The sequence below is a fragment of the Corvus kubaryi genome, unplaced genomic scaffold (genome assembly GCF_017639235.1).
Source record: "Corvus kubaryi isolate FWS band 111438036 unplaced genomic scaffold, C.kubaryi_AGA036_p1.0 split1-73, whole genome shotgun sequence".
NCBI lineage: Eukaryota > Metazoa > Chordata > Aves > Passeriformes > Corvidae > Corvus > Corvus kubaryi.
In genome coordinates, this window is record NW_024582081.1 from 447,832 (window position 1) to 471,495 (window position 23,664).

General features: G+C 37.7%; 1 protein-coding gene across 5 annotated transcripts in view; it reads right to left on the reverse strand.

Annotated features, from left to right (window-relative positions):
* Positions 1-23,664, reverse strand: part of FMN2 (formin 2) — a 167,637-nt gene that overhangs the window by 135,900 nt on the left and 8,073 nt on the right. For all 5 annotated transcript variants that reach the window (XM_042014392.1, XM_042014394.1, XM_042014393.1 and 2 more), the window contains exon 2: positions 15,490-17,482. In XM_042014392.1, the coding sequence (XP_041870326.1) occupies positions 15,490-17,431 (1,942 nt within the window). In that variant the 5' untranslated portion in view covers positions 17,432-17,482. The remainder of the gene's footprint in view (positions 1-15,489; positions 17,483-23,664) is intronic.

Below are 23,664 nucleotides of genomic sequence, written 5' to 3' on the forward strand. Positions count from 1 at the left end.
ATTAGTTACATACTCAGGTTGCAGTAAAATCTACTTTGTAAGAATGTTAAATTGCTTAAGCTCTAAAATGTCAAATGTAAAAAGATGCCGAAGTTCAGATTTATAGATTTATGTTATATTGATAAGGAGATTAAATAGATATACTGAAAGAGAAAAGACAAATGGAGTAAAAAAGTTAATTTCATGTTTGAGTATAAAACCGCTAGGAATACAGTTTGTACCTAAATAAGCTTCTATTGCCTGTTTTTTTCACCCACTCATTCAAAGACAAAGGTATTTTCAAAAAAACCCACCAAAAACAAAACAAAAGAAACCCAAACTGTGTTAAGAAGGCATTTTAGTGTAATTTAGCATAATAATAATAATAATTATTATAATTCTACTGATTTTTACACACAAGATTTCTGATTGAACATTAAATTTATTCAAAATGTAAAATTTTCCAGGCTTTCTGAACATACTAAAAGGATTTTTCTTTTAAACATCTGGAAGCAATTTTAAAAGAATATTGTAAGTGACATTTGGCCAGAAGTTTCTGTATTATTTTAACTTCATCTGGCAATACACCCTAAAATAAATAATGCATTAAAATGTTGGAAAATATTTCTAAGACTTTCTTCGCCACATCTAAAGATCTAATAATTATCTCATTATTAGTCCAAGTTTCCTAGCCCTTTATTAGACAAAATGCAATACATTCAAGGGAATAAGACAGGAGATAAGCTATGAGATAAACTTGTAAGAGACATAAATTTTGTTACATTTTTCAATCAATTTGCCTCTGTTCCTTGGTTACACCACCTATAATGCAGTGCTAACAAAACTGCTTATTTACTGTATCCCTCTATCACTGTTCAGTTTTTAATTTTCAAATTTTCAAAATAATTTATTAGTTGAAGACAGTCTGTCTTTCTTGTTGACCACAGGTCACTTTGCTCACACCCAAAAAGAAAGGATTATGCAAGAAAAAGACACATTTCTGCATACTATATTATATATTAAAAGGGTATCCATGACTTCTGAATGTCAGACTTGATAGATTTTTTCTTTTTTCCCCCAGATATTTCAACATTTAATAATCTTGTCATGTTTAGAGAGTTTTTTCCTGCATATTCAGAACCCCTCTCTTATGCTTTGACCTAATAGCAGGAAAAATATCTGTAAATTACAAAACAGGAAATGAGGCTTTTTTTCCCCTTAATCCACCCATTAATTTGCTAATTTTTACAGCATTTAAATGTCTTGCTTAAGTTCAAATGCATTGTTCAGAATCTTAGTTGCTATTCAGTTGGAGTTTAATTTTTATGGTGGTTTTTAACTACTGTCTAAAAATACTTTAGTATTCAAGCAACATAAAATAAGGATATGTGTAAAGAAGTCAGTAATGAATTTAAGTAATTCAGATTATGGTAAGAGAAATTATATCATTTTGTCCATCTGCACATGAAGTAGTCTTGGAATAAATAGGACAGAAAAATTGTTTAATTATACTAGCAATTACTTTTTAAGCTAGAAGAATCAATAACTTGATTTAAACTGATTTTAATACTATTAAGGTGTTCTTTTTATCAAGTATATGTTGAATCAAAAAATAAGCATTCTCAACACAAAGGTAGCCATGTTCATATAAATCTCTGCTCTAATGCAGCTTGCGTGTTCCTTACAATTGCTACGGAGATCGAGGACAGACAGAAACTTAAATTACAGAAATATGTTTTGTTCATTCAGTTAACACATTTTACTAAATGCAAGCTGGAAAATACTCAGTTTTCAAAGCATGGAGAAATAGTTTTACTGCAAGAAGCTATGACAAAAATCTCTGTATCAACATTGAATGAATTGTATGCTTAAAGTACTTAACATATACAATACAGACAGAACATAGTGTTAAGCCACTGAAGTTTTGTACCTAACCAGGTAGGGCTTACAATCAAATTGAGTGGACAATACCAGTGCAAGAACCACACATCCCCCAGCAAACATAAAAAGAAACCAAAGTTATAGAAAGGACAACACAAGTTTTACTTAAAGGGAAATGAAGAGGTAAATCCTATCAAGAGAAGTTGTGTTGATATTTGAAAATATGGCTCATTTCCTCAAGTTAACACCATGCCATGATGCAGGGCCTGGTGGATGGATTCGCTGTGCCACTGTAGTTCCTGACAGGGGAAAATTACATTTGAAAGCCACTATTAACCAAGAAGTAGTTTCTCCCTAGGTAAGGGCACCTGATATTTCCCTTATACCTAATTTCAGGCATCACTATAGCAGAAGCATTTCAGCTCCAAAGTCGTTATCAGCCTGGGGAGGTGGGTGCTGAATCTGCTCCTGCCTCACTGCCCTCTGACCCCACCGATGCCTGCACTGATGTTGATGTAAGAGACATTTGTGAAGCAACAGGAATCATGTTTATAATTCAGGGCACAATGAAAGTTCTATTTTTGTTTAGTTTTAGCAAAATACCTGTTTAGTACTCAATCCTACAGGCTTTTAACAGCTGCTGTTTTGAACTGCAGATGGACTGCCAGTACCCTGTCTATCTGCACTATACACTGGAATTAATTCAAACTAAAATTACTTTGTATCTATATTGACTGTACAATGTTAATCCCTGCATCTACACCCTAAATGGCAAAAAAAAAAAATCATAGCCATATTTAATGCATAGGCTAAATTTCAGTCAACTACAAGATTTTGAGCTACAATTTTACATTGTTAATTTATAAATAAAATGCAGCAGCAACAGCTTTTGGCCCCAGACACCGTAATCACCTCATATACCTAAATTAAATGAGATAATACTTTCAAGAGGTAAAGATGTTTGCAAATAATCTGGAATAATTAAGTGATTAATCATTTCATAATTATTAAATGATTGGCTGATTTCTGCTACAAGGTTAAATGGAATAGCAAAGAATTTCTCTTGACTGCCTTTTCCCTCTGTGGAAACAGTAAAAACTAAAACCAAGGTCTCTGAGATATATTTTCCCCTAAGAGGATAAATTACCACTTTTCACGTATAAAACAACATTTCTTCCTAGAAATCCCAGGTCATGAATCCTGAACCCTTTTCTTACCTTTCCCCTAATTATTTTGACAAGGGATAGGAAGCATACTAAGTTTTGAATTAGACAGGAACTCCAGCTTTAGATCAAATCAGTATTCTGAGGATCCTGCCAAAAATCTTCAGCAAGTAAGATGACTATAAACTCAGAAGATATTTTTTAGGAGCTTGGAATGACTTATTAAACCCCAGTAAGGGATAAAAAGACTTTTATTTTTTCCTCTCTTGCAAAGGATTACACAGTTTATCAACTAAAAGAATGAGAACATGAAATTAAGTTTGGAAGTATCAGGTATTCTGGATTTCTGTGGATATTTTGTTATAATTCTGCTACTGTGACTCAGCCTGAATCTTCTGGCTCTGCGTCCAAATTCCATGTTCTCCACCTGTGTATGATCTGTCTCTTTCTCCCATTCTCATGAAGATGAAGCACTATTGATCTTGTATGACACAACAGGTCCTCACCCAACCCCTATGATCAAGAATTGAACACCACTGTTCGTGAAAGCCACCGCTGTAGAACATGTAGAACTATTCACTACTGAATGCAAATTCACAAGTTCAAGTATGGTTTCCTTCCATACTGTCTCCCTGTATGAAAAATGTGGGTAAAAGCATGTTCAGTATTGTCTACAGAGAAATACAAGTCCTGACTCAATGAATTCACCTTATAGACCTTTGATATGCTCAGAAGACAAGCCTTTCAAAGAGCTACAAGGTGAGAAAGAAAATCCTTAAGAATCAGCAATATCATAAAATATTGTTAGCTTTGCATTTGCTTAATTATTGAGGGCAGGAAGAGACATGAATGGAAGTGAGAATTGGAAGAAAACTAGAACAGTCATAGTCATACTGAAAACACAAACACATGCACTGAGGCGCTGTGCTACAGCAGAGCTTGCAATAATGTTTCCCTGAGGATCTTGCTGTTATAACCTCACATTTATCTTTAAAGATGTGTCTTCTATCCTCCTTACGCCGGATTTGCAAAAGCCCAGGAGCACAGCTGTCACTGAGCACCAGCTGAGACTAATGATCAAAATGAGTTATACTCCAAAAGCTCCCCCTTCTGCCTGTCTCGGTGATCCTCTCTCCAAAAACCCAGAGCACTATACCACACTTTCACCATTAGCACAGCAGTTGCATCAGTACAGCTACACACACTGGACACAGACTTTCCATTTTAATTCTTCCTAATGCAGAGTGAATGGCTTCAGTATAACACCAGCTCTGAACACCCTATTCAGCAACCTCAAGAGTTAACTTGACTTACTCACATATTGCTTACATCTTCAAAAGCTGAAATCTGCTTGTTTCCTTTTCCCTCTTTTTTTTGTCCATTTTAGTAAGATCAGAAATGCTCACACAGCAAAGTGATTTCATAAGCTTTGAAGCCAAATGTACCCTAGGCTTTGCTCTATTTTTGGGAGACAGTAGAGGAAATAAAGGAAAAGGAAGAAGAAATAGACAAAATGGTGAATTTCCATTTCTAACATTTTCTATTATTCTTGCAAAATGTAAAAAGACAATTGTAGTCTTCTTATGGTTTCTCATTTAGAAAGGATTTCAATTATGTAGTTTTATAAACAAAAAAATAACAACCAAAAAAAACCCCAAACTAAAAACCAGAGAGAAAATAGGAGGAAAAAAAAGAGTTGCATTCAAAAGGAAGAAAATGCTGTACTTCAGCTATCTGCTGTCCCATATTAGTCTAAATCATTCCTTCCTTTCACTTTTTTTTTCTATCTCCTTTTCTACATATGCTGTCAGCAAAGTGCCAGCTAACTCAGGCCTCATTTAGTGCAGCACCAACATGGCCCAGAAGGCCAGAAGAAGACAAACATGTCAGAGAGACAGAAATACTGCAAAGATGTTCATATTCTTAGCTGAGATAGCAATTTCAGCTAGATACAATTTCTTAAATAATTTTCAGTATAAATTTACACATTTATCATATTTTCTCAAACTATGCAGCAAAAGCTTAATGAACAATTTTTCAGGGGCAAATCAATCGCACTCCATTTTCACCTTTTTGCTGTTCATATACTTTACCAAGTCTCAAATAGAACAAGCACACTAATATTTCACATATAAAATTAATACCTCAATGATAAAAAGTATTAAAGTTCTTTAATGCTTTCCTTTAATTTCACAAGCTTTTCAAATTTCCCATTTTTCAGCTAACCTGTACCGCTCAGCCTAGATATAATGTGCAACATGTGACTGCTGAGAACAGTTTTCCAAGGTGCACACGTAACCTGGGGAATGAAACAGAAATTGGTATTCTAGCCATCTTTTCTTCAAATAATAAGCCCAAGTACTGCATAAGTGCATATTAAATATGCATTTGCAGTTACAAAGTAGCAATTTAATTTTGCCTGTTGTTTGCCTGAAGACTGACCTGGGAGATTATGCTGAATATGCCAGGATTAGAAACTTCATTTATTGTTCTTTTTCACTGTAGAGTTTTTAATCCTCTTCTGATTTAGATTGGTAAACCATTCTAGATTTCTCATCCTGTGAGGTTGCTTTAGCTGGGTTTTTTTTTGTTTGGTTGGTTGGTTTTTTAAAATTTTTTTTAAGGGATTGAATTTTTATTGACAGATACTTTCCTAAAATCATGTGACAGTTTTCTCACATCCTGGTTACATAAAACACAGAAAACCTGGTAAGCAACCGGCCTCCGCACAATATAGTTTCACAACAAAAAGAAAAAAAAAAGCTTTCTGCTTTGAATAAACACAAAATAAAATATGTTTTAAGTCTAATTTCCAGGCAACATAAAACTTAAATATAAAAAAATTGGTCAAGGTCTAGGGTTAGGGCACAAATTGATACAATACTGTCAAATATATTTCTTCTTGTTCTTATTATCAGTGAAATAGTTCATCTCTGCCTTTGCTAGTTGTATAAAAGCTTATGTTTCTAAGGGGAAAAAAACCCACAGATGTTATATGTTGATGTCTTTACATATTTATATTGTATATTATCATATTATACATAAAATATACTTTTATATTTTAGTACTTAGAACATTAATAAAGTTAGGGATGTGTGGAAATACCCAAGAAGATTGACTTTTCTTCTCTGATGTTCTGCCTCCAGATTTCCTATCTGTTCACATGGATGGTATGAACTAAACCCACACATCATCTTAAATTCAGAAGTCAAAGCAGAAAGCCTGTCTAAGCAAGAGAATTGAATTAAGAAAAAGACATATATCAACACCATCTCCCTCATTCCCACAGTTTTCCATGTCTGCCTACAGACAGTTCAACGTAATTTCAAAGTCAGAAACACATATTTATTAAATTACAGTGAATAATGTATTGATTGAATACATTCATAGACTATTCAAACAACTAGAATAAAACGATCAATTATTAATTTCACATTTCTCAGTCCTGTACTTGATTGCCACAGTAAAAACTATGCTTTACTTTTGCCAAGCTCTCTGAATTTTTTGGCATCTCAATCTCTCTCATTTTACACTGTCCTATCTTTCATAGTATGCTTGTTTAGTGTTAAAATTTTTCCGTGTACTCTTCACTAGTTCTAAGGATAGGACCAGAGTTCATCAACCCCTGTGCAAGTCAAGCAAGTACTTTTTTCCCTATATTTTAGCCCCACAATTATTATTAAAATTTAAACAGATTCTGGGTTGTGCAAGACAACTTTCATAAGCATATCACTGAGATTTCAACTCAGCTAAGAACAAGCAACACATTATACAGCAAAAGAAAGAGCAACACATACTGCTAACAGCTTCAAGTGCTTGAGACATCCAAAAGAGAGCCAGAGAATATGTGTGCATGCTCCCTTTCGGAAGCAAGGGCGTTAGCTGTCACCGGAAGAGAATCCTGCCACTGCCCCCAGGGCCACCTCAGTGCATGCAGAGCAAAGGTAGCTCCTCATTCAAATGGCCCTGAAATTCCTCTAGAAATGCCCTCATGGGAAAAGTGGAGATCTGACAAAATTTGAAAACAGGATTCTCCAAAAATAAAGGTGAGAAAGAGAGATCACTGAATTAAGGAAGTAAAAATCCACCCCAGAAAAGATTTTACAAACAGTTTTCAAAACAAACGCATCTCCTACTTTACCCATAGTGTTTCTTGATTGAACCAAGTGGCTACATTTTAAAACAACCTGTTCATTTGTGCTGGGTATGAGACATGACAACACCACCAATTTCAGCATATTCCCCAGTAGTCTGTTATAAGATTACTTAAACATGCACCATATTTCCACAAATCATGCTAGAAAGAGCAGAAGCATGTGAAAATCTAATTAATGCAGACCTTCACCCTGATGATTGAAATCCTAAGGTCAGCTCAGTTCCTAATTTTGAAATTTGTGTCATAATATAGAAAGACAGAAGTTTAACAAAAATTTTACTTGGTAGTGAAAATTTCAAGTCCTGCAAGGGCTATGGCCATGACAAAGGTCAGGACACAGGTCTACTCTTGTTTTAATTATGTAATAAATTTCCACAGCCTGACCAAGCCCATCGATCACAACTCTAGGGGGGGAGGCCAAAATGATGCTGTTACCTCTGGTAGCAGTGAAGTAACATGACAGAGTCCCTTATCTAAAACCAGCAGGAATTTTCTTCTTTGGATAAATGATTTGCAGTGTTACCATTTGTACAGAAATGCAGGTGAGTGCCTTCTTAGCACACTTGTTTTGTCTAGAAAGCAGCTGTAAATAAAATATTAGCAATGTAGTCTTATTGATCTTTGATAAAACCATGCTGCATTTTGTCATTTTTCTTTACCCTTTTGTCATATACTCAATAGTTAATTATATCTTCTAATTTCCTCCCTCAAGATTTGTTCCAAAGCCTTACTTGCTGCTGCAGTCAAAACATGATGAAAATTGGCTTATTTGCAACAATATTTTACGTTTTATAAAAAGCAGGTATTATATCTCTACTATCACCAGAGTTTCACAACATATTCAATATTTGTGATAGGCTGTGACAGTGCTTTCAGCATTCTTCCAGATTAGCAAATCTGGGAAGCACTCTTTCTCCCTAACTTGAACATGAGCTCCTTGAAATTTTGCTTTCATGGTGACTAAGATTTTACACCTTTCCCCCACAGTGAATTTTCTTACATATGACATATGTATAACAGGATAAGCTGAGACAGAATATTAAACTATTCTTTTATCCCTTCCTCTTGCTATATGTCATTTATATATGTCACTTAGCGACAACTATATATGTGACAAAAATAGTAAAAGGAAAGGATACATCTTTCAGAAGCTTTCATATATTAACTTTCAGAAGCTGAAGGTTTTAAAATTTTTAAATACCAGACAATTCCTCAACTATGATATAGCAGTGGCATAGAGTACAAAATATCTTTCTAAAAATATAAACAAGATGCACCCTCCCACAACATTAAATTGCATGTGTTCTTTCACATTGATTTCTCTTCAGGTTCTAATGCAGTATCATTGCAGATTACAGAGGTACATTTACAAGGCTACCCTATAATTATAGCAGTTTATTATGAAGGAGAATCTATATGTGTCTGTCTATCAAATCTTTTAGGCACCATATGCATCTTTGGCAAATGTTGTATTGCGTTTTCCAGGTACTTAGCTTCCTCTCAGCAAGTATTTAATTTTGTCCACCTTTACCCTTTTAGTTTCTGTGGTGATTTGTGATGTGAAGGCAGCAGTCTGTGCCAGGTTCTTACAGACTGCTGGAAAGCCACAATTCTTTCCATCTAGCTCTTTAAAGTAAGAAGCTCCTCTGATGTCTTTTTGGGCATCTATTACTAGCAGCATCTTTTGTCAGTCCAAACTGATACACACTATTCCATACAACCCAATTTCCTTTATGCCTAATGGTTCAATGTTTTATTCTACATTCAAAGCAGTCTGGCCTATCTCTACCTTAGAAGTAAATTCAAGTGTGTGCTCAAGCAGCCAAAAGTCACAAGACACAACTGAACCAAACTAGGAAGTCTTTAAAATGGGACACAAATAACACATTTCCTTCAACCTGCTCATTAGATCCCAGGTGTGCCTTAGCTTTCTTTCTGCTGCAGGAGCTGTGCTCCCAAGGTTTGGTAATCTCCAACTTTAATATCTGCTTTTTAATATTTATCAGGATGTACAAAAGCTTTTGGTTTTGTGTCCATAAACAAACAACAGTAAGATGAAAAAGGGGAAAAGCAAAAAGTTAGAACTATATTCCACAAAAACTACACATGTACATCTATGTATTTGTGCAGATATGTTCTTCTAGACTTCATCTGAAGAAAACCTAGAAACACAACTCCCTTGCTGTAACTGGGCCTTTATTTTCTTTCACTGATGTAATCAAGTATTTCCCTCAACAATTTCTCAGCATAAATTATTTCTTGACTCTTTGCATGACGAAATAGCACTTGGATACACAACCTCTATTATAAAGGCAATGTTTTTGTTTTGGTCTTTTTTCCCTTTTTTTTTTTTTTTAAATGAAAACCACATTTTCTTCCATGACTTTTAAGAGATGTTAAGTTAGTTAACTATTGTGATACTGCAGCACACATTTCTTTTTTAGAGTGATTTTTTTTTCCTTATCAGTGCAAGGAAGAGGAAAGGATAGCAGTTACTTTTTCCCTGGTACATGCTATTTCTACGTCTTCTGCATCTATCTCTGGTACATCTGAGCCAGATCCTGGCACCAAATAAACTCTAGAATGAAGGTGCCTTCTGTAATTAGTTCCAGAGTAAAGTTATCTATGTTTTCTCCTCATTCAAATTCACACCACGTTCAGAGCTCTGGCACTCCTGATAACTCTTATACAGATCCTGAGACCAAAAAAGTCATACTTGTACTCACAAATAAGAATGTCTCAATAAATCTCATTTGTGACTAGGCTTTCCGGCCACTACTTAGCTATATATGTCAAGACACCAAAAAGATTAAATTCTAAAGATTTACATACTTCTTTATTTATGTATTTACATTTAGCTTTATATATATTAGGGTTTTCTTTTACAACCTGTGATATTTGCACACAATCTCAAAACCACTGCTTCTTACTGTTACAAAAGTGCTAACTTACTTAATGGTTCTACTGCTGTGCAACTACAGATGAAAGAAGTTATGGTCTGTATTTATGAGAGAATAAAACATGGTTTGGCATCAGAAAACATCACCCACTTCCTGGTCAGAAAGCCTAGCTATTTCCATCAGTGTGAAGGAAACATTCTGGTTAGCAGCAACATGGAAATAAAAGAACAGCCATTTTTATACTCAAGGTAACACAGACCACCTCGTTGTCCTTAATTTTCTTTACATGAATTGCAATGTAGGAATGCAGGAAGCTGCTGTTTCTTAGAGAAAATGATAGCATGCCACAGCTCCTGAACCCCCTTTGCTGCCTTTTTAAAGCATTTAATGAAGTGCAACTGGCCTTCTATTATCATGTGAAGAGGCAGGAATGAAGTGACACAATGTAAAGTCCTCACATCTGTCCATCACCTTCCTTTCACAGCTGTCCTTTCTTCTTCTGTCCTGTTCCCCTTGTACCAACTCACCCCATTCCCAAAAACGATCAACTGCCTCCATAAAAGTAAGTTTCTGGAAACTTGCAGTCCAGCTAACTGCTACAGAATGATGTTTTCAAATGTATCTAAAAATAACCAAAGCTGCAGTCACCCACACCTACATATATATGGTTCATCACCACTACTCCTTATGTAAGCTCAAATTTTGGCAGAAGTAGTTCATAAGGAATACACTTGGCCATATCCTGAGCTTGATTAGAACACTAAACAAACAAAATATCTTGGGTAATTAATATTTTTGCATATTCTATCACCATGATTCACATTAGAACTTAATCCCTCATATATAGTCAGCCTAAAATATCCCTAGAGTTGCTTTTCAATTCCAAATTTGTTTTTCTTTAAACAGAACAGCACAGAGAAAAAAAAAGCCTGTTTCAAGAAATAGGGTTTTTTTTTCTGCAAGTAAGTCCTACACACACAGTTGGGGATTTTTTAAAAAAAATATACCAACCATGCCCCAAGCTATTAAAAAATATGTGCATACTTTAAAAAATAATAAAGCACAATTAAACCCAAGAAATAGAATCAAACTTAAACTCCACATAATTATTCCCACTGGAGTAATCCGCTGCTCATTTCACAGAAATGAAGTCACTGAAGCACGCAACGTCCTTTAATGGTCAGTTCCAGACAGATCCCTTGTGTGATGGATATTCTTGTGATACTGTGTCTCAGAACCAAGTAGAGCTGCACAGATCCCAGCTATAAACTGTCCCTTCTCCTTTCCCCCTTTGCACCCTAAAAAAGACCATCAGGCAACCAAGTCCACACATTCCTACTCCAGACATGTCAGGCTCCCAGTCATACCTCAGAATGCGGTTGCTGGTCAGAATGTGGTTGCCCAATAGACAGAGCCACTCAATCCCATGACCAAAATCTGCTACTCCCAATGAAGTTCTAGATAAAGATCAAAGTATTAATCATGAGATCCCATCAAAACAAGCCTGGCAGCACTGGATTCCAGTGAAATTACTCACATTTCTCCAAATCCCATATTGGGGTTCTGGCACAGTAACATTAACGCAACAGATCAGTACTCACCCATCTTTCAATAACATATTGCAGGCCACTTTCAAACACATTTTAGTACAGTAGAAGTGCAGTGTTGGACTCCCCCCTCCCCCGAGTTTTGTGTGTACTAGGCAAAAGGAGGAGGATCTTTCCCTTCAGATGCTTGCTAGCAACACTCAGTGTAGTGGGTGATCACATACCACATGTAGGGTTGCTGTTGGGCAGCTCCCTTAGATAGATGAGGCTATACCTCATCTGATAAAAGAATCGTTTGTATTACTGCTAACAAACATCATCAGTGAAACAGAAAACCATAAGTAATCTTAAATAACAGCTGCCTGATAAAAAGTCTACTCAGGATGCCAACAGATACAAATCCATATTGTGTGTGTGTCATCACATGAATCAGAAAGAAAAAAAGCCTTGAAAAAGCATTTTAAAAGGTTTACTTTGTGCCTCAGAAATAAACTTTGATCCAACTTTTTCGAGTTTTCGCATACTTTTCTATACTAAGACCTCTGTATATGCCTGTAGACACTGCAATGGAACTGGAAGTGGGAAGACAACATTAAAACAGTATGGAAGTGAAATAAAGTGGCAGAAGTCAGAAAGCAGACATGAGTACACAAGCACAGTACTGGCTTCAGGTTTTGTTTTATGGTAACCAGGACTTTTTGTTTGTCTCCTCTTTACAGATAGAGCAGAACAAATAAAAATCTCTGAAGAGAAATTTAAAGGTAAATGATCTGTTTGAAAGAGCTTCATGCAGCAAGTGTGTTACAACCAGCCAACAGAGATTAGAAAGGGCATGGGTTTGTCTGGGTCAAGTTTAATTACTGTCTGGGGCAGCTGATGGGACTCATTCAATTTATGTAAAAGACAGCCTTATTAGCTCCTCTGCAATCACTGCACCTCAAATTAATGCAAGGATGAAATCCTTTTTACTAAATCTATCTACTGGGTCTTTCATTTCAGTTATGTTAGTGTTTGGAAATATCAATTTCATTTTCCCACCAAGATACTCTCTTCACATTAGTGCAAATCATTCATTGCCACACAACAAAGTGAGAGAACCAACTCTTATCGAGCTCTTGTCCCCCTGGGACCACAATATAAAAGCCATGGCCCCATTGTGCACTGGGTAATCTAGAACTTGTAATTACTGTCACTGCAAATTCAAATACAGCTGTCCACATAAAAAATGAAATAGCTCAAATGCCTGAATTACAAAATGCCCATAAATTTGTGCACACCACATTCCTAAGAAATGCATCAAATTCGAAATACTGTACTTTCCTTCTTATAGAAAGCAAAATTAGATATGCAAAGTCTCTGCCATTCAAGTCCTTGGCTTCCATCTTCATTTTACATTAAAGCAGTCTTAAAGAGTTCGTATGTATCACTGTGAAAACCAAAGGGCACACAGCCAAACCACAACATGGTGCAAAAGTAGGCCAATCATCTGCATAGAACCTGCAGTCATTGAAATCAATGATGAAGTGTTGTGGAATATTTTACTTGATTCCAGTTAGAAATGCAGAACAACACTGCAGTAACTGCACAGCAAAATGGGATTTAATGCTGTAGGCAAGAAGCTGTTTGGGTTTGCCTTTCCTTTGTTTTTCTTGTTTTGTTTTGTTTTTTTTTTTAGCTACAAATATCCCACTATAAAGAATGTTATTTCTAAAAGCCTGATGCTAATCCCCAAGTCAATGTATCTCATGCATGCAAGTAAAATACAACATTTTTCACAAGTAGTATCAAATTACAAGGAAATTATTTCTGTAATCATTGCTGACCAGAATGGTTTATTTAGAGGCTTTTCTGCTCTTGCAGCAATGGCAGTTTATGGGAAGAGTAATGCGAAGTTTAATTCCCCTTTTTTATGTACACCACTTGTTATTTTTAAATTCTTGATAAATTTTAGATTGTAAATACATTTTTTAAAACTATGAATGGCCAAATAGAGATGAGTCATTTCCAGTTCCCTCACTTTAAGCTTTTCTGCATGAACTGAAAGATATAATTGTCCTCTGCCTGTAAAGACAGCTGGTATGTACATGCAAATGAGGGTCACTGTGATTTCCATAAGAGATAGAACTACTGTTGCATTGGACACTGGTCCCTTCACAATAACAGTCTGAAGTATTGGTGGGAAAACACAAAACAATCCAAAAATTTTTAGTAAGCAAATCAAAACCTTGTGAGGAAATGCAAAAAAGTCTGTTTCTCAGAAAACAAGTATCTAAAAAGAAATACCATGTTCTTGAAGTTTACCACATAAAATTTATTTCTGTCATAGCACCACTATAAGGTCTAATTACTGATGTGGCAATTAAAATTTTTCTGAGTTTTTTATAAGCTGCCAAATGTTGATAGCTAAAAAAAAAAGTGTGTGATTTTTATATGCTATAAATCTGAAATTAGTGAACACCTCAAATTGGAAAAGTTTAACTAGTATGTCTGAAATTAAGTCTTAGAAATGGGTGAAAGGGATTTAAAACACAAAAAAAGATTCAGCTCACTTCATAGAGGGCTAGTCTCAGAGGGGACTGGCTTTTTCTGTTTTAAAAAATTTGAGTTCTAATTTTCTAGACTGAAACTGGGGAATTTTGTTCAAGACTACTGAAGAATGACAGAGTTGTGACTTGAATCTAGAAAGTAATGTTAGGTATTTATTTCATAAATCTTACTCTTCTGTCTACTTTTCATAAAACCAGAAAAAAATCTCACTCCATTTTTTGCGAAGAGCTTGTGCACAGATATGGTTACTGTGCTCATGCATCTAGAACTGACTTCATTCAAAACAAAACCAGTTTTATCTTATAACAGGTGCTCTTAGGGTATGTTCTCTGTATTCTCTTAGTTCTACAGGTTCCTTAAGTGAAAAATATATGGAATATGCTGCTCAGTTTTCTCTGTATACATACCTCCTATGTGGCAGAAATGTTCCTATTTATGAATATATTACCTTTATAAAGAAACTTCGGGGGTGGGGGGGGGGGGTGGGGCAGAAAAAGGGGAAATAACCTCAGCGTGAAGGAAAATACAACCGTCTACTCACAGTGCTTCATTTGTGAACTCTCTATTCCCATGTCATTGTGACAGGATGCAAGCTGCCTAACAGGCAAGGTAAAGAATACTTTACTGAATGAGTCACCTTATGTAGCCTAAGCAGCAGCCTGACACAGCTACCAAACTGTACAACCCCGCGTTCCCTTCTCCTCTCCTGTTTTTGCTGCCCTTCAATACATTAACATTTTTTTCTTTTCCTCCTCCCCCCTTCTGAAGAGGAAATTGGTTCCTGTCTGAAGTGCTGTCCATCTGTGCTTGCATGGCTTTTTCCTTTTTGTACTAAGCAAATCCTCATCACCACCTCAGTCTAACACCAGGTGCAGGTCTCAGATGTTTACAGTACATTAGAAAAGCACCTAGCACAAGAAAACCCCAAACAGGATCCTGGTTACAGAAAGCTTCACATTTGAAAGATCTATTTATGCAGAGAGCTGGTCTGCCTACAACAGTGCAGCTTTTAGCATTTTTCAACAAGAATAATTTAAGGCATTCGGCCTTTTTCTACAGGATGTAGACAACGGAGACAAGCAGAATGAAAAACTTCAGAGTTATGCATTTCCTTTAGTGGCAGTATTGCCAGACTGATGAAATGTGACTGTGTTTGTAAGATCAGGCCTTGGATTTTAAAGCTGTCAGCACAAGTAAAGATGATAATGCATGCAAAGTATTGCATTAAGTGAATTAAAGTATTTTAAAAATATTTTCAAAGCTGTTGTGGGAAAAAAAATACCAAAGCCAAACAACCCTTAATACATATCACTCACCTGAAAAGACATTGGGAAATGTCTCTGTAGAAGCCTGGACCCCTGAGGACTTTCTTGAATGAGTCAAAGGCACTCTTTCTGTTTGAAATTTCTCTCTAAACCCCTTGTGCTCCAAATAGTCTGCAGAGCTCACCTTCTCTGTGATCTCGCTTTTGTGATTAGACACCTCTTCTGTCCAGTCTGCAGAACGACTAAACAAACCTGCCAAACTAGCAGACCTCTTCTTCTTGACTGAGACTTTTTCTTTTTTGTGGACAGAATCCTGCCTCCTTGTGAAAAGCGGGCTCTGGGATGGGGAGGGAGAAGGTGAATGGTTGGGAGAACTCAGTTGCCTAGTTGTGGTTTTGATGTAACAGGGATTAATTAGATAGGGCTTAAAACATCGGGAACCAAGCATCGGACTGTCTGCTGTTCCTTCAGAGGACAAACTGCCATTTTTCATTTCCGTGGATAAACCATTACGCAGCTCCTCTCGACTGGCTGACAGAGTGTGTTTCCCTTCCTGAGTCTCAGCAGCATGATCACGGCCTGCATCTGAAATACCACCCTCTGTTACTGAGCCCTGAAAATCAACAGCCTGCACTTCAGCAATTCTAGCCTCAGCATCGGCCACTGAGGCTGGAGAAGGTTGTGTGGAGCTGTGTGTCTCAGACCCGTTTTCTACTGCAGTTCTATTCAAACCGTCTTGTAGTTCACCGGCTACAGCATCCACTCCAGCAACGGGCTGTTCCTCAGTCAATAGCTGACGTTCCTGTGTTTCAAATAAGCCGTTACCAGGAGAGCCTGTGCCATTTACCGCTTCTTTCGGTTCACATTCAGTGGCACCGGAGACAGGAAGGTTTTCCACAATTTCCGATACCGCTGGAAAAGCCCCCTCCGTGTCTGGGCTCCTTTCTTTGTCAGTGGTAGTTACTGAAAAAAACCGTTCGAAATCTAAGGAGGTTGCTTGTGAATTAGCCATGTGTCGGCCCATTGTTTTGGCGACAAGGTCCTCAGTTCCAATGTTAATTGCCCCCTGCTGCTGCTGCTGCTGCAGTCTAATAGCTTGCTGGATATCAGAAAGCAAATCCTCTTGCTCTGCGGCTGAATGGAAACTGTATATATCCGTATCAGAGCCAGAGCTGGTCCTTTGTCCATCCTGTGTCTCTGCAGCAGCTGGAGCAGTTTCATTTCTGATTTCAAAATGTTCAACATCTGTGTCTGAGAGACCCCCTTCATCTGCAGAGATGCTTATATCGGGAGTTTTGGCTACAATTGAATGAGTACTGTCCAGCTCCCCAGGCTGCAAGGCCTGGCTTTCCAAAACATCCTCCCGTGAACTGCTATTCCCATCTTTAGCCTTGGACAGATTTTTTCTGATCCTCAGATTTGAAAACACAGAGGGCCTGGAGTCCGACTTACCCTTCTTCTTACCCGATTCGCTACCTTTTGCATGCTTCCCCAGTCCCCTTCTGCCTCCTGATACCTTCTTTGTGCTGTCCGTATCCTTGGGCCCAGAGACATCTTCTCCTCCTTCTTGCACATCACCTGTATTTTTCTTTAGCTTCCCATCTTGATTCCCCATGATTTTTCGCAGTGCAACACCTTTGACAATCAAGCCATCCTCCCGGATTTCATTCCTTTGGCCTGCTGGCGAGATCCCCTCTAGCAATCCAGGTTTGTTTTCAAGCGGTGGTGATGCAAGTGAAGCAAATGCTTGCTGTGCCTCTCTCCCATCTGCTAGAGCTGCCTTTTTGCATAATGTGCTGCTTGCACTGGGCTCCGCTGGGACATGCTCAGTACAGCACTGAGAGCTGCAGACAGCTCCTTCCAATGGCTGCTGCTCTTGGAGCTGCCTGCTCTCCCGATTTCTGCTGCACTCTTGGTGCTTGAGGAAGGATTCTGTGAAAAGTATTTCCTTTATAAAAGTCACTTCTTTTTCCACGGTTTTTATTGCCTGCATTGCAAGCTCAGCTTGTCACCAAATCATTTATAATATCGGTACTTCAAGTTCCTGAAGGGAAAAAAAAAAAAAGTTAAAGTAAAGTACTTTAATTACTCTGCAACTGCTCTGCAATTGCTTCAACAAATAAACTAACAAACTTGGAAAGAGAAATATTATGATTATTTAATAGTTTATAAGGTGCTTAAGCATATGCTGCTTTGACAGATTACACATTACCACTGCTGATTTATATGCTTGCTTTTTAAAGGCCATCAAAACAGTACATAATTTTAAAAGAAGAGTCATTCTCCTCTTAAATAGATAAAACAAAGATAATAAACAGAAAGTTCTTTCCACAGTTTTAAATAGTTGCACTTAAAATTCAATGTGTTGTGGTAATTATGCTATAGAAAGCCTCCCACAATTTGTATTCTGAGAAGGTAGATACACTATTATTCCCAGGAGAATCAACTCATCAATATTAAAACACGTCACCATTGTTTTCCCTGATAAGAACATCTGGCACAAAACAAGATAAAACAAATAAGAAAAATAGCAGTATTCAAACTCTACTAAGGAAAAAGATACAGTGAAGTACTCATCTATTTTGCCCTACATATTTAATAATTGATTTAGATGCTGACATTTCCTAACTATTTTGGAAGCTTGTGCAAAAGTTTTAATCTGTTGCTGCTTCTCCTTAGTTTTTGCTTTAGATGTATAAGCATCAATACTTCATAAATACATTTCCTGAACTTTCAGACGTATTTCCTTCCACTTTTAAAATTTAGAATTAAAATAACTGGAATAGAAGGAAAAGGGCTCGAGAATGCCAAATTGCCAAATTGGATCAGTTTAGCAGTCCAGTACTTTGGTTCAACACCAAACAAGTAGTAATTAGATAAATTTTCTGCTTATAATTTACCATCTCTTAACTGTCTGGTCTATTATGTTCAGTTTCTTTGAAAGAATTTATGTATTCCTCACAGCTGTGAACTTCCCTTCCATCAGGGATTGGTTAAACCAATACATCATTCCAGGGAAACAATCTACTGGTTTATCTAACTCCTACTTTCAGTGTAATTCCTAACAGAGATTTCGCTTCTTTCCTCTGCCTTAATATACATTAAAGAAGAAGGAGTATCATTCACATTTGAAAAACTATACAGGCATATCCTCCCCTCCCCCCAAGACACACACTATTTATTTTTCCAAAGATTTCTAAATACCTTTAAAAATATAGGCTCTGGTTATATAGTAATAATTTCTCTTTATTCAGTTTGGAAAGAATACAATGACACATGCAAATAAATTATTTTGAACTATCATTTCTTCCTTGCGCTTCTTGGTCACTTACTGCTCTGACATAAGCCCTGTTCTGAGGGGCCTGTGGCTCAGGCTTGAGAAACCTTTTGTCTACAAAACTTGAGTGTTTTATGTGGATCAGATGACTTTGTATACTCAGTGGGATGATTTGGGTTGGGTTTTTTTTAGTTTTCTCTTATCTAACCAAGTCAAACATCTATTTTTTTCCACCTTTAACACTTAAAAATTATAAATATACTAACAAGATCTAGTATAGCAAAACCTGCAAGAGCATGTTAAGTGATTTTGCTTTTTTACTCCATTCCTGCTTTTGGGTTCTGCTATCCTACTTAGTTTCTACTTTGTTTTAGTATTTTACCTCTTGCATCATTATTATGTATTTGGAAAAGGCTTTTGAAAGAGCATATAATTTCAGTCCAGTTGAAGATACACAGAAAGAATTACTTAAGGCACAGTTTGAGAGAACCATAGTAGTAGAATAATACCCTGATGGGTATTTTCACTGACTAGAACTGACAAGAATCTAAGCCTTGATTACAACTGGAGTACTTGTATCTTCCAACCTCACTTAAAAACTCTTTTCCCACTAAAACCTGCCAGAAATTAACATACTGCAGGAGTAATATAAAGATACAATGGCCTGAATGTGTAACAGAAGCGTAGAACTACTTTAATGTTCTAAAACACTCTTTCCTTCCTTCTCTGTAAACTTGCCTGGCAGAACCCATACACTTTCATTACAACTACTGATAACTCACCAGTAGTGATTACTCTGCGAATTGTTTTGCAAAACCAAGCCATTGACACAGGTAGGCTTGTAAGAAAGTCAAGTTAAAGATCAATCTTAATTTTTAAATTAGAAACTAGAAACTTAGAATAGTTTTAATCACGTAGGTGCATTATTTCCTAGAAGTCTTCACAGAGCACATCCTGATGAGTCAGTTCTTCAAAAAAAACCCACATAATGTAGAGCCATAGATATTTCCAAAGTTTAGATATATTACATTTTAAAAAAAGTTAATGTTTTGGGGTCTGTTTTTTCTCAGTCAGTCTTTTAGCTTCTAAGGAAAAATATGTTATCAAAAAGAAATTCAGCAAGAAACCAGAACATTTTGGCATCAGTGTAAGCTACATTTTAAAAGCTAACAAAGTATTCAATATTCTCCACCAAAAAAAGACAGAATTTCAACAGACACTAAATGGGGAAAAGAAAAGGATTTAGGTGTTCAAGCAGGATATTTCATTTTTAAGAGTGATAGTAACTCATTCTGAGTTAGTATAACTTATTCTTAATAAGTTCTTAACTTATTCTTGGTATAAATTGTCAACAAGCTACTGAGGCTAATCAGGAAGCCTGCCTGCCTGATTCAGTATTTGCAGTGCCCAGCCAGAACCACTGAGGTGTGAGATTGCAGGCATAGACCTGAGATCCTCCTCATCTCTCACTCTCTTCCAAAGCTGAGGAGGTGCAAATGGCAACACACAGAGGAGAGTCAAAACTTACAACTCAAGATATATCATCTTTGTGCTCCCAGAGACCTTCATGTTAACATATTCCTGTTAAAAATGCAAGACCTGTTACAGAATTGTGATTATCTTCAAGATAGTTACCATTTCCTGCAGCCTCCCTGGAAGGGTGAGCAGATCCCCCAGCACTGCCTGCCTATCCCCTTGATCAGCTGGGAGGGGAAGGGCAGCACTGATTGCCCACACCTGGGTTCAGGACTCAGCCTCCTGGAGCGCAGCCAAGGCAGAGCACTGCCCTCCTGTTGGGTCAGGAGTGTTCCCTCCAATTCCTTACAAAAACGCTGGTGACCAGTTGGCATCCTGGTAGTTTGGACCTATGGCAAACACAGGCTGCCTGGAGGAAAAGAGGGGTACCTAGGGAAGCCTGCTCCGAAGAGACACATCTCTCTTGGAGTGGTTGAGTTTTCACCATGATTTACTGGCTGTGATATTTCATTCGGTTCTCAATATTAGTTGTTGAGCAAGTCCCAGTAGAGTGGAAATAACACCCTGTTACTGCCTCAGGCTGTGCCTGCTGGAGGACAAGCCTTTGGGCAGGGTTAGGCTTCACCCATAGGACCCCAGGAAAGGGTTTAATCCACAGGAGTGCTGGCGAGACACAAAGGACCCAAAGCAGTTTCTTGGCAGTGATGCTGCACCATCACCACTGTGCAGCAAAGATGTGGAGGGCAAAGAATGAACTGTGCCCCGTGTTCCCATAGCACCCTGCACAGTGGCTGAGGAACAGGCTCTGTACTCACAGCCAGCTCTTCCAGGAGCCCAAAGTGGCTGGTCAGGCTACAAACTTGGGCTCTTTGTCCTGTCACTTCCTGCTGGGACACTCAGTACGGAGGGTGATGAGGCTGCTGCAGCCAAGGGCAGGTGCTCTCCTGGGTTTAAGACACAACATGGCAGGCCAGGGTAGAGGCTGACTAGAGGGGGCTGAATCTCAATATCCAGGGACTCAGGCTTCACACAGAGGTGGGCTGAGGCTGGGGCAGCAGCAGCGTGAGAGCCTCAGCACTGTACTACAGGGCCCAGATGCCATGACAGTGCCCTCGGAGCTGGGCTCTGCTCCACCAGCGCTGTATGCTCTCCACCCTCCTCTCACACCACTCCCTGAGAAGACATGGCTGCAGGGCATCTTCACATCTGCCATACACATGCTGCAGAGATTAATTTTAATGAGTTGCTAAATGAGCATGGGTTTGGTTTGGAGATAAAGGTACATAGAGTAACAGCAGGGTTTTAAAGTGCTCTGGTGTCGCATTACTTACTGGCATATGGTAATGCAGAGGGTGTGAAGAAAAACTTGTTTTAGCAGACCGAGATGTTCCACCCATCTATGTTACTAGAGCTTGAATTTTCATACTCATTCTTGTCAGCCCAGTGCTGGAACCTGGTCTCGGTTCCTGCTGTCCTGTGGCATCAAGAAGCCTTCCTTGGCCGCCATTTTGAGCACGATGTAAAATTTATCTTCTCAGAAGGCATCAGCTACCATTAAATATTCCCTTATATTGCTAAAGTCATGCTCCAAGCAGCTGAAAATTTTTTCCTGCCCCCACAGTCCCATCTCTTTCAGCCATAGGGAGAATTGTCTTTTAGGACTTGACAAGCTCTAGGCGTGACTGGCAAGGGACAAGTCAGAAGATCAGAAAATATGAAGTAAATTAAGAGACCATAGTGGCCAGGATTAAAGCTGGTCCTGCCCTTGCTTCATTTAGTTTCTAGTGGATATGAGATTCTGCTTTTTCTTTTATTACTTGTTTAAGCAGTATGAAATCATGCCATATGCATTGTATTTATATTAAGTAGGGGTGATCCAGCTACTGGGAAACCTAGTTTACCTGTTGAAAGGCTTCCTTTAGGAAGGTTCAAGGAGCTTGAACCTAGCAAGCAATGATTCTAGGTGAGATTTGACTTACTTAGGAACTTTTATTTAGTGCATGAAAAAATATTGACTAGGATTTTCAAATGCCTGCTACATCATGCTGAACTTTCTTTCTCATAATTTCTATCTAGTGAGAGTTATCATTTAAAATTAATGTATCTGAAAAAGCAGTGTCTCCAGCAATGCAATGTTTGCCAACTACATGCTGCAAAAGGCCACTGGCTAGGAGCCAAAATCTCTATGAAGCATTTAACCTCCTGAATTCTTCACCTAAATGCAATAATACATTTATGCATTGTGAAATAGAGCTTCTTTTTGTTTAAAAATATGACCAGCTCGACACAGCAAAACTCATACACATTCCAGTAAGTCGCTTTATTGTTTTCCCTTTGCATTTCCATATTCTTACTACTTCTTTATTGTAAAATGTACTTTTCATCATAAATGCTCTACAGAACCTATCACAGTTACTCATGCAGGGGGAGTTGGCTGAACAGCTGCAGTCAAATCCCTGCCAGCATTCTGGAGATGTATGCATTACATTTCAGGGTTAGGTCACAGAAGGCTCCAAAAGTCCAGGCCTCTGCAAATCCTACAGCCAGATACTCCTGCATTTGGAGCACAGTGTACTACACTACTGCTGCATCCAAACCCAAGCAATGAGGAAGTCTGAAAATCTGGCTTGTTCCCTATTACCAACTGAAAAGTGAGGTATCTTGTGGCATAGCTTCCCCTCTTCCTTGAACAAAGTTTATTTCAGACAAATTCTATGTTGAATGCAGATTGCCAGCATCTGTTTGTTAGTATGTGCCAAACAAATTCAATGCAACACAGTTTAGGCTACACCAAGAAAAAAATAATTAGCAAAATATCTGCTGACCAGACTGTCAAAGCACAGAAAAAACAGTTTCTACCATTTAAACCACTGTAAAGTACAATAAAAAAAATAGGAATATCAGTCTTTTATTTCCTAACAAATGAAATTTAAGCAATAAGGTTATTTCTTCAGACATCATAATAGCTTTTGAACACAGTAGGAAACACCAACCAAACTTTTAAGATGGAAACCATTAAACCCCTGCAAAATTCACACGTGCAGAATCACTATTTGCGTAGAGGGGGAAAGATAAGCAGAACTGGCTGTGTCAGTCGATCAAACAGGATTAACGTAGTTTAGGACAACCCACCACAAGCAAGCATTTCATAGGAAAAACTGAGAGTGGACAAGATTTATTGTACTAGAGGATAGAGAAAGGAACAAAGAACACAAAACTGTAGGAAACTGGGCCTCCTCATTTTCATTCCTTAGAAAAGAGCATATTCTGTTAAATCAAGCGGAAAATTACATATTGTCTTGTTGGTTTTCTTGGACAACTCCCAGAGTACTTAATGACAGGTTTGAAAAATGTAGACTTTGATCGTATCACTGAACCTTTTTGCCTGCAGAGAGCCCAAAATGTCATGAAACAATGGCGTATTTTTGAGCCTAGTCCTTTTCTGCAGGAGACAAGAGATTAACGAAAGTACT